At 33.9% G+C, this 11,967-nt stretch overlaps 1 protein-coding gene across 1 annotated transcript in view; it reads left to right on the top strand.

Annotated features, from left to right (window-relative positions):
* The window catches only part of LOC106883046 (annexin A7), a 58,823-nt gene that overhangs the window by 37,383 nt on the left and 9,473 nt on the right, over window positions 1-11,967 (top strand). Inside the window, exons 3-5 of the mRNA XM_014933919.2 lie at window positions 9,876-9,970; window positions 10,484-10,597; window positions 11,611-11,701. Of these exons, the coding sequence (XP_014789405.1) occupies window positions 9,876-9,970; window positions 10,484-10,597; window positions 11,611-11,701 (300 nt within the window). The remainder of the gene's footprint in view (window positions 1-9,875; window positions 9,971-10,483; window positions 10,598-11,610; window positions 11,702-11,967) is intronic.

The following is an 11,967-nucleotide window of genomic DNA, read 5'->3' as shown; positions in this document are numbered from 1 at the left end:
AATAATAATAATAATAATAATAATAGTAAAGCTAAAGTGAAGAGCAAATAAATAGGGCATGTGTTTATTGACAAAAAACAATGACCATCCCACAAATATAGCAAAATGTATGTGTATGATGTGGAGGGTAGTTTATAAAACTTGTTGTTAGTAGCTAAAAGTGTGCTTTATAAGTCATGAAGTATGCTAATTTTTTTTTTATGGAAGTTGTGGTACCCCTGTAGACAAAAAAAAAACATTTTATGGATGCGTAAGTAGATGATTACATGCAATAACAATAATGTCAATAATTTAGCTAATGTTAGTTGGTAATAATTATGTAGATAAGAAAACTGATATATATATATATATATATATATATATGAGAGAGAGAGAGAGATATAAGGTCAACAGTAACTATTATAGAACACCCTAAAAACTGAGAAAATGATATGAATAAAACGAACGGCAAATAAACCATATGTGTGACAGGGCAAACCCAGTCAATTATTCAATGAAGATAGACAAATGAATAAAAGATATGGATCCATAATTAGCCAAACTTAACAAGGGAAAATAGTAGAGATGGAGGACAAAGAGCAGAGGCAAAGGACAATTAGAGATCATACTTGATGGTTCATGGAACGACTCCTCCAACTGGTGGCTGATAACATTGGGTGTCTAACAAATAAAAGATACGCAATATGAGAACAGAAGCTCTAATTGACAATTTAGTATCATTAAATGAGTTCAGCACCAGCTGTTGAGAAAATATTGTTGCACAGCAAAAAAAGAAACCTTGCTGATAAAACTGCTTTTTAAAAAGTCCCTTTAGCATGCACATGTATTCGGGCACATGATTGCAATGTTGTGGGTTCAGTTCCTGAACTGGGTAGCATGATGTTTCTTTGAGCAAGGTTCTTCTGCTCTATGAATACCAGAATACCAGCCAAGTGTTGATGTAGTCTCCCCATCCCCCATCCCAGCTTCTGCCTACATGCATATTTAATAACTAGGAATATTAGTGGATGAGAGAATAAAAAGAAAAAAAAAAAAGAAATGATTATTACAATTTTTTCTGATGAGAGAAAAGGTATATTCAATAAAATGCAAGAGATGAAAAATCAACATAGAAATGTTCGTACCATACAATGAAAAGAGTGTCTACCTACAATCATATTCCAAGGTTCAAACAATTTTTTGTTTTTTTGTAGTGGAAAGGGTTGCTTGTTATTTCAATATGTTAATGTATTCACACTAAAACAAATTATAAGTACATGCAAGGAAAGATAAAAAAAAAGAAAGAAAAAATTCAAAAGTCTGATCATAATGTGAATTATAGGTAACCTGGAAAATAATTTGGCACAAATAATTATAGGTAACCTGGAAAATAATTTGGCACAAAGCCAAGTTCATTCAGCGACAAAAAACGTTTGGTATCAATGATAGTTTCTCCTTAGTGTATTATCAGCAAGTGGTTCATTTTAGCTTGAATGTATTTATTTATCAACTTCTTGACTGGTACATTGTTTTATCAGTCCTTGAAGGATGAAAGGCAAATGTGTCTTCTGTGGTATTTGAACACAAAGCATGAAGAGCTGATGTAACTTAATACAGCAAAGAATTTTGTCTGATGCTTTAATGATCTCTGCAAATCCACCACCCTTACAACAACAACAATGAGGACTATGATGATGATGATAATTTGATATATCTAGTTTCAACAAAAGAAATTCTTGTATTAGCCTGGTTCTTTAATCTTTCATTACACTGGATTTTTAATCTTGAAGTTAGTTCTTGTTAATCACAGCTACAACATTATTAACAATTTTTGAGATAATTAGATACAAATATTTTGCACCACTCACATTATCATTAACAAGTCAGAGGTGAGGAACCTCTTGCCCCTAGGCAAAATTTCACCTATATTCAAATTTAAAACCCTCTGCTAATATGAACTCTCGTAAAACCCAAACTAGAGAAAAGATACGAAACAACAAAATGACTTAAATCTTAAGTCTAGAGCAGTAATTTAATGTTGTTATTATCATCATCATCTTTTAATTTAAATTGACCATATCCAGTCAAAATATTTAACCTCAATCTTACAATGTCATTCTAAGACTAAACAAATCACATCAGCAAAATCTCTAAAATACAAGGCAATGCATGATTTATTCAAAACAATCTAAATAAACAGACATTATATTTGTCAAAGTAGTCTGAACACTAAAGAGTTAATATCCATCTTCCATACTGGCATGGGTTGGTTGGCTCATTGTAATTCAAAAGATTGGAAGACTACATCAGACTTTTGTGTCTGCTTTGGCAGGGTTTCTTTGGTTGGATGTCCTTTCTAACACCAACCACTTACAGAGTGTACACTTTTTCTTGTGGCACCAGCATTAGTGGAAGTCATCATGTAGCTTGCAAGGCTAAGATTCCTCTTGACTGGGTGGGACTGTAGTAGAAAGGAAGGTAGCTTAATGCTAGATGGTAAAAAGTTAATGTATGAAGGAAAGAAACAGAACAGGTGTCTTGCTGTAGAAGAGATACATGGCTACCTTGAACTAGAGTCATTATTTTTCTCTGAACAGATGTCTTCCTGCAGGTTTTTATATACTTGCAATTTACTTCTGCTACTAAAATATTCCCTCACCCATGCTGTATGTAATCACTTTACCAGCTAGAAATAGCAAATAAATATACCTTATATAACAGAAATAGCAGCTGGATTTCCTTCATAGCATACCTTACTATCTTAAAAAGGGAAAAGATACAATATTATGTACAATATTATGTAGTCCTATCTTCTCAATCCCTCTGGCTTGCACACGTATACTAATAATAATCCTTTCTAAATAATGATAATAATAGTAATAATGATAATAATCATCCTTTCTGCTGAAGGCACAATGCCTGAAATTTTGGGGTAGGGGGCTAGTCAATTACATTGAACCCAGTGTTTCACTGGTATTTAATTTATCGATCTCGAAAGGATGGAAGGTAAAGTCGACCTTGCCGGAATTTAAACTCAGAACTGGAAGATAGATGAAATGCTGCTAAGCATTTCGCCCAGTGTGCTAATGATTCTGCCAACTTGCTACATTACTAATGATAATAATAATAATAATAATAATAATTATAATTATAATCCTTTCTACTATAGGCACAAGGCCTGAAATTTTGGTGGAGGGGACTAGTTGATTATATCCACCCCAGTACTCAACTGGTACTTAATTTATCGATCCTGAAAGGCAAAGTTGACCTAAGTAGAATTTGAACTCAGAATGTAGTGATGAGCGAAATACTGCTAAACATTTCATCCAGCATGCTAGCAATTTTGCAAGCTTGTCACCTTAATAATAATAATAATAATAATAATAATAATAATATCTTATCTTAACTGATTAGAAGTGTTATAATGTACATGTTTTATGTTGGTATAAAAGATGGGCTACAGCAAATATTCTGCTCAATACCACAGATTTGCTTGTTAGTTTCTTGACCTTAACCAGTTGAGCATGTCCCTTAGTGATTGACAATATGTGCATCTCTGATCATGAGCAGGAGTAGTGGGGGAGCATCATAGCCATATGTTGAGAGGAATTCTTTGGGGTTTTTGAATAATTCACCCTTAGAAACATGGCTGTTTTGTTCATCATCCTTAAACAACCTTGTTTAGAGACCTTTTGAGCAGGATGGGCTGCTTGACCTTCTAACTGGGCCCCACCTGCAAGGTCATGTGCTGTTTATCTTGATATGAGATCACCATGTTGCACACATATGGCTGTGATTCATATACCTAGTGTACCCTTATCTGACTGTCATGATGGGTATATTGGGCTTTGTATATTTGTAATCCAGTGTCACTCTGATGGCATGCAATAATAGTAATAATAATATAATAGCAGCAATTTGATTAACAGTGAATTAATTAGTGGACTATGTTAACAATGAATTAATCAACTGGCTATATCAACAGTGAATCAATCAAAAAATTATATAGCAGTGAATTAAATAATAATTAAATAATCATGCTTCCTGGGTTCAAATTTCACCGAGGTCAACTTTGCTTTTCATCATTTCAGGGTCAATAAATAACATAACATAATAATTAGGGTTGACTCTTTTCTCATTTTTCTCTGTGGAAGAAATTCACTGTGGTCTGACCTGTGCTGCCAAATTTATATGTCCTCTCTCTATATGTTGTGATAGCATACTGTGACACCATCAGGATTTGAGGACTTAAAGCAAGATACAGCTTCTATATACCTTAAGTGCAGGTGTGGCTGTGTGGTAAAAAGTTTGCTTCCCAACTGTATGGTTCCAGGTTTAGTCCCACTGTGTGGAACCTTGGGCAAGTGTTTTCTACTATAGCTTTGGGCCAACAAAGTTTTGATCTTACTTTGTTGTATTTGTTCTGACTCCCTGTGCTCTCAGTTCAAATCCTGCTTCGGTGAACTCTGCCTTTCATCCTTTTGGAGTCAATAAAAACAACCCAATTAAAACAGTGGATTCACAGAACTTCTAATCCAGATATATCAGACTGGATGTCTTGCAGTATTTTTTCTTAGTTGTTTGCATCCCGAGTTCAAATTTGTGTTTCATTAACTTCAAACCAAAGTGTCAGGGCAATGTCAGGCAGATATAGTGAAAGCAATGATTTTCAGAAAGAAAATGGTGTGAATTCTTTAAAAATATTTTTCTTTCAAATCTTTCACAAGGTGGAACCAATATGTTAATGTTGGGCACAAAACCGTTTTGTTCATTTCCATTCAAGTGTTCACAGCTTCATAAAATATGAACAAGAGAAAAAGGAGGACAAACTGATCATAACTAGAGCATTTCACTGTCATAAATATAACAATGGAAGTTTTGTTAAGTCATATAATTTATATATCATAATGATATCCTTTTTTTAACAGCTCGTTTAGTGGAACCCTTGTGTTGTGTATGTAACAGACATTCATTGGGGAAGTTATATTCTGTATTGTTGCCCTTGATAGGTTTGGCCTTCATCTCCTTTCGTCAATTACTTGACCTAAATATTTGATTTTTTTCATGAAAAATTCACACTTTTCCTTTGTTAGTCTAAACCTGTATTCATTTATTTTTCTGAATACTTTTTTAATATGTTTGAAGTGTTGCTCCACTGACTTGCTCTTTATCAAAATAGCGAGATAAACGATAGCAAAGTCGCAGTCATTTAAAATTGCATCCATTACTTGTTGGAATATGGCAGGTATCACTTTTACTCCAAAAGGAAGCCACTTGAATTTACACAATCCACAGTGTGTGTTGATTGTTAAAAGGTGTGCGCACTCTTCCTCTACCTGTATCTGTAGATAGGCCTCCGAGGGGTCTAACTTTGAGAAAATATTTCCTCCATTTAGTTTTGAGAACACTTCCGGGCTTGATAATGGATAATTGTGTTTGATTGAACAGTCATTTAATCCAGTTGAAAAGTCAGTGCACACCCTTAGTTTATTATTATTTTTTCTTCACATAAACCATTGGAGCTGCCTAGTCTGAATGATTGACTTTTTCAGTCATAGCTAGACTTTCTAGTCTTTCTAGCTCTTTATTGATCTGGTCCAACACCGCAAATGATACGTTCTATTTACACCTAAAAACAAGTGTTGCCTTTTCTTTTACTGCGATCCTCACTTTTGTTTAGTGCAACAGACTAATCCTTCAAAAAAAAAAAAAATCATTTGGAAACAATTTTTTAATTTTTAGTCTCAGTTGTTTGACTTCATTCAAACTTTTAACTGTGCCAACTAGATTTTCACAAAGAACACTAATGGAGGTGTCCCACATTTTAAATAACTATATTCTGTGCCAAATAGGTTTAGTGATTTTTTTTCAACAAGTAAATGATTGTCCTTTTCATTTCACCTCAAAAAGTTACATTGCAAATACTTTATTTGAGTTAAATAATTTCAGTTTACTGATTTGTTGCCAATATTCTTCATTTATGATAGTGATCTCACTACCTGTGTCTAATTGCATTTTGACACTAGTGGTTTTGATTCTCACCTTGATGAATATTCTGTTTGCTGTACAAACTTTTTTCTTTGATGATAAACTATTTATTTTTTCTTGTTTTGTCCAATTTTTCATCATCTTAGTTCTGCAGTGCAATTTAATGTGTCCTGTGTTCCCACAATGAAAACACTTTGCTTTTTGAATGGACACTCTTTTCTCAGGTGCCTACCACCACATGCCATACATGGGTTTATCTCCGTTTGTATATTGTGTTTTTTGTGAAACACTTTATCTGTCTTCTGACTCTTCCACACTGGTTTTATCCATAAACAATCTCTGCGTTGGATTTCTTCTATGTCGTGCCTTACTTTTAATATCATATCACACTCTTCTGACAGTTTCTGGATAGTTATATCCTGGTTCATTTCCAGCTTTGCAAGAATTTTCATTCTGACTTCTGCATCCTTTTTAGCAGTAAGTCCCTGAACCAGGCACTTGAATGAGTCTGGAGTTAGTGTATCCAGTTTAAATCTCTTGCACTCTCTGTTCACTCTACTAACATATGTGATAAAGTCTTTGTCGTTGATTTTCCCAGTATTCAAACACTTCCAACATGTGTTGAACAACGATGTTTTTTCACTAAACATCCTACATAAAATGTCAATTGTGCTCGTGAAATTTATGTCAGAAACTTTTTTAGGCAATATAAAGTTATTGTATTTTTTGTGTTCTGTTGTCGCCAGTTTCCTCAGAATTAGACACATTTTCATTTCGTCTGTTTAGTCTTGGCATTCTTTTTCGAAAATTTGCTCAAATCTTCAGTATTAGTTGTAGCATTTGTTGTTCTTCGGGTTGTTGTTGCTATTTTTGCAATTCAACTAGACCCTCTAACAAGTTTTCCATAATTTTATGGATTTTTTGTAAAATATGTCCAAGAAAAATGTTTGTTACTCATCTGTCAAGATTTTAATTTCTCTAGGTGAAAAATTTTTCAATATTGTCCACATCAATTGTTTATTTTCTTATGAAAAAAAATTTTTGAATGTTGTCCGTGTGAATTGTGTATATCCTCATCACCACTGTTATAATGTGGATCCCCATCCACTTGTATGTTATTGTTGGCACTGTAATATTCTTTTTGCCATTATTTTGTTGTGGCAGTATTCCGCGTCTTATTATCTTTGACTTGTCTATCGTGCTATCACTGATAGCTCCACAAGACAATGACTTTGAAATGTCTACCATAATGGTAACTCGAACTCATATCTATCATGTAACTGACACTAACTCCAATTGAGAACTTGTACAATGACACTACTACTACTACTGACCTCCTATAGTGACTGACTGTCTGACTTTATAGTGGCTGGTCATACCACTTTGTCATGTGAGAAGGGGAGTACTATTTTCACTACAACAGTATAATATGATATAGGTTAATAACTAATTTTTATGATGATATTTAAATAAACTTTATATATCAGAATTTTTCCTGGACAACATTCCCTTTTCAAACACCCATTCCTGGCCTTTCTGCTGTCCCCTATTACACTCCTTGCCCTGTATACTTTAGGTTATGCATTACTCCAGTGTTGGTGCCCACACACAAAAAATAATAATAAAATGCACCAAGTACATTTCATAAAGTGACTGGTGTCAGGAAGAGCAGCAAAGGCCAAATGACACATATGAGTACCATTTTTTTTAGAAGCAGTAACTTCCCATAAGAAATTACTCTGACTTGATAGTGGGGATGTCAAACAATTTTATTTAATCTTGGATCATCTTTAATCCAAGATATCTATGCTTAAAGGCATTCCAGAATTGACCAATGTGTCTTTTCCTTCTTTTCTATTTTGAACTTATGCAATGTGTCTCTGACTGCATGAACCTGTGCCCTTCTCTTTTTGAGACAGTATTGTGTAAATGAGCAAGACTTAGTTGCTATTTCTAGCAAATATATTGATGATGTAGAACACAGTACTTCTTAGACAATACACTGAAAACACTGGGGTACCAGGGTTTCTAGGGACACCGTATCTTTTTGAGGTGATCATATTAATATTCAAATGGTTTGAAAACAATGTTATTCATAATTTTGTTAAACACACATATTATTAATAGAACAAGATAAACAATATTTTTCTAAATTTTTTACTTCAAAACAGTTTTTTAAAACTTACCATACAAAGGACACCAGTAATTTTTTTTTTTACTTTCTGTACAGTTGTCATCATCATCATCATGCCATTATTTTTAACATCCACTTTTCTATGCCCATGTGTTAATTTGTTGTAGCACATTTTCTATGACTGGATGTCCTTCCTATTCCCAAGTAAGGTAATATTTCCTCTTGGCCAGGCATATTTTATTTTAGTGGAAGATTGGAAAAATTGACACCATTTGTATGACAGTGACACTCGCTTAATACTATCACATGATGTCAAGACAAAATGACCACTCCCTATATATACATACATATGTAAATACATACATGCATGATTCTAATATATAGTGATTGTAAGCAAAGAATGTTGTTCACTCCATTTTCTATCATTTCCTATTTCTTTACTGCCCACAAGGGGCTACACACAGAGGGGACAAACAAGGACAGACAAACGGATTAAGTGGAGTATATCGACCCCAGTGCATACCTGGTACTTATTTAATCGACCCTGATAGGATGAAAGGCTAAGTCGACCTCGGTGGAATTTAAACTCAGAACGTAGCGGCAGATGAAATGCCAGTAAGCATTTCGCCCGGCATGCTAACATTTCTGCCAGCTCACCGCCTGATATTTTCTATCATTATTTTCTATCATTTCCACTGTATGATGGCATCAGGTAGCCAATAACTGTGGGTGAGCTTTGCATAGCATACTGCAAGGTTTTCATCCAAATCTTATTTAACTTCACACACACACACGTGGGGTGGGTGGGGAAGATCAAATTTAACTATTTCTCTGTAGATTAAAAAAAGAAAGAATAAACAACCTTAATCAATTTTCAAACTTTAGTGCCTTAGTGGTTTCTCATCATGAATGACTACATCACTTGACCAATCCCAGAAGGATGAGCAACTACTCTATTTATATACCCAACAAAGCCTATGATTACAGAGAACTGGTGTTGCTAATTTGCATATAAGTGTCCAACTCTTTATTTCATACCTACATACATACATATTGTGTGTGTGTGGCAGGCTTCTTTCAGTTTCTTTCTATTAAATCCACTTAAATGGCTTTGGCTGGTTCAAGACTATAGTAGGAGATACTCATCCAAGGTGCCACGCATTGGAACTGAACTCAAAACTATGTTTTATGAATGTAAACTTTTTAACCATACAATAATTTTTTTTACTTCATCTTCAAGACATACAAAAGCAAAAACAAAAAATAAATTAGAACACTGAGGAGTAGTAATGTAGAGTCTGCTCTCATTAGCCTGATTTTAATTCTGTTATCTTTAATGGCACACTTCCTGTTGAGAAAGACGTTGCTGTGTATTGTTACTCCTTGTATGATCTTTTTCACCAATTTCAAAAGATTTGCAAGAAAACATCTCTTAATTTTTCTCTGCAATTTTCTATTAACCCTTTAGTGTTCAGATTACTCTGTCAAATGTAATGCTTATTTATTCCCATTGTTTTGAATTAAACATTGATTATCTCAAAGCTTTCAGATTTTGATGATATGATTGGATATTTTTAGAAGGATATTATAAGGTGGATAGCAGAGGTCAGATCTGACAAGTTTAAACATAAAACGGGTAAAATATTTTAGCTGGATATAGCTGGTTAGACTGTTAAAGGGTTAAATTTTTAATAACGACAACTCTATGAATGCATGTTTAGAATGTCTGATCATTTTCGTTTTGCTTATCCTTCTTTCTTTTTCTTTTTGGTAGGTACTGATGAAGCAGCGATTATTAAGATAATGACTTCTCATAGTAACCAACAACGACAAGAAATAGAAAAAGTATTCAAAGCAATGTATGGAAAGGTAGGAATAATTATGATTATTATTTCATGTCTGTCTAAGACTGTGAACTGGCAAAACCACTTGCACACCAAGCGAAATGCTTAGTGGCATTTCATCTGTCTTTATGTTCTCAGTTCAAGTTCTGCCAAAGTTGACTTTGCCCCTCACCCTTTTAGGGTTGATAAAGTTAATAAAATAAGTATCAGTTGAGCACTGGCTGCGATGTAATCAACTTACTCCTCCCCAAAATTGCTGACCTTGTGCCAAAATTTGAAACCATTATTTCATGTCTTTCTGTCTCTTTACTCTTTACTCTATATAGGAAGCTTGTAGTCTTAGCTGGTCATGCTTGGAACTCCAGCCAGGAAGTGTAATAATAGTTGCTTCTGATAAGAGCTTATGGCTGAGGTACCCGAGGACTCTACTCTCATGACTTTTCCAGGCTAAGAAGAAGGATGGACAGACTGATGGACTGACCAGCTGTATAATGTTAATGCTTCATCAGTTTCTTATATTTTGTTTCCATTGTTTTAGGATCTTCGAAAAGAAATAAAATCTGAAATTGGGGGACATTTTGAAGATGTTATCATGGCCCTTATGGATCCACCACGAGTCTATGATGCAAAAGAACTCAAGCGTGCAATAAAAGTAAGTTTCTCTATGCTGTTACTTTCTACATTTCATACTTTTTGTTTTATTCTTTTTTTTTTCCCATGAATTCTTTCTTTCAATGGTACCAGATATAAGGTCTTGGTCTGGCTGGGGCTTTGCCATTAGAGAAATTTATCTGATGAATCTATGTTCTTGATAAATATTGACTACTGTGAAGATAAAATGTAGAAAGATTCCTTAAATTTTCTTATGACATTTCTCTGTAGAATGTGTACAGGATATGCAAATGTAGCAAAGTGACAGACTTATGCATGTGTAGGGTATTTTGTATAAATTTTGTAGTCATCTCATTCATATGCAATGTCTGTATTGTTAGATTTTATATATTAACCAATGGCTGTGTGGTTAAGAAGTTCACTTCTCAACCATGTGGTTTTATGTTCAGTCCCACTGTGCAGCTCCTTGCACAAGTGTTTTCCACTATAGCCCTATGTCAGCTAAAACATTGTGAGTAGATTTGGTAGATGAAAACTGAAAGCAGTCCATCGCGTGCGTGCGTGCGTATAAAACCTTACCCGCATAGAAACTTAGCCAGAGCATTCTACAGTGTGTGTATTTGCAGTTCTTTGTCTTGACATCATGCAATAGTTATAAGTGAGAATCATTGTCTTACAAGCAGTGTCCTTTCATGTCCAATTTTCCATGAAAACATATTCCAACTATGGGGAAATATATATTACCCTGCTTGGAAACAGATGAGGTTTGGCAATGAGATGAGCATCTAGCTATTGAAAATATGCTTTAATGAATTTCATCTGATCCATGCAAACTTGAAAAACTGGATGTAGAAATGATGATGATGATGATATGTTAACTGATATATATGTGGTCTTTATTTGAACCTTAGTAGTGGACTAATACTATGTAGAGTTTCTAGGTAGAAGATAAATAGTTTACCAATTTAATTAATATGTTCAGACTCTGTGTATTGGAGAGAAATAATTCTTCAATCTGGAAATTTTTCTACTAAAACAAAACCATTATTTCAGGGACTTGGAACTGATGAAGATGCTCTGATAGAGATTCTTCTCACTAGAAATAATGAAGAGCTGGCAGAGATTAAGGAACATTTCAAGAAATGTAAGTGTCCAATATATTATAATATCCATTTTGAAATCCTTAACAAGGTTTATTTGTGAAGTTGATGAGCAGAGTTAATCTACTTCCAATGAAAATTATCATGATTCTATTGAAATCTTATTCATTGTTTTATATATGTATATATGTATATTATATTTATTTTAAATAGTAATATTTTTTGAGAATGAAGAACAAGTAAAATAAATCTTTATGGTTTAACAACATAAAAAGACTGTAAAAATGCAAAAGGAATTCTACTTAGAACC

This window comes from Octopus bimaculoides, chromosome 9 (genome assembly GCF_001194135.2).
Source record: "Octopus bimaculoides isolate UCB-OBI-ISO-001 chromosome 9, ASM119413v2, whole genome shotgun sequence".
In the NCBI taxonomy this organism is placed as follows: domain Eukaryota; kingdom Metazoa; phylum Mollusca; class Cephalopoda; order Octopoda; family Octopodidae; genus Octopus; species Octopus bimaculoides.
This window is presented reverse-complemented; position numbering and strand designations above follow the sequence as displayed.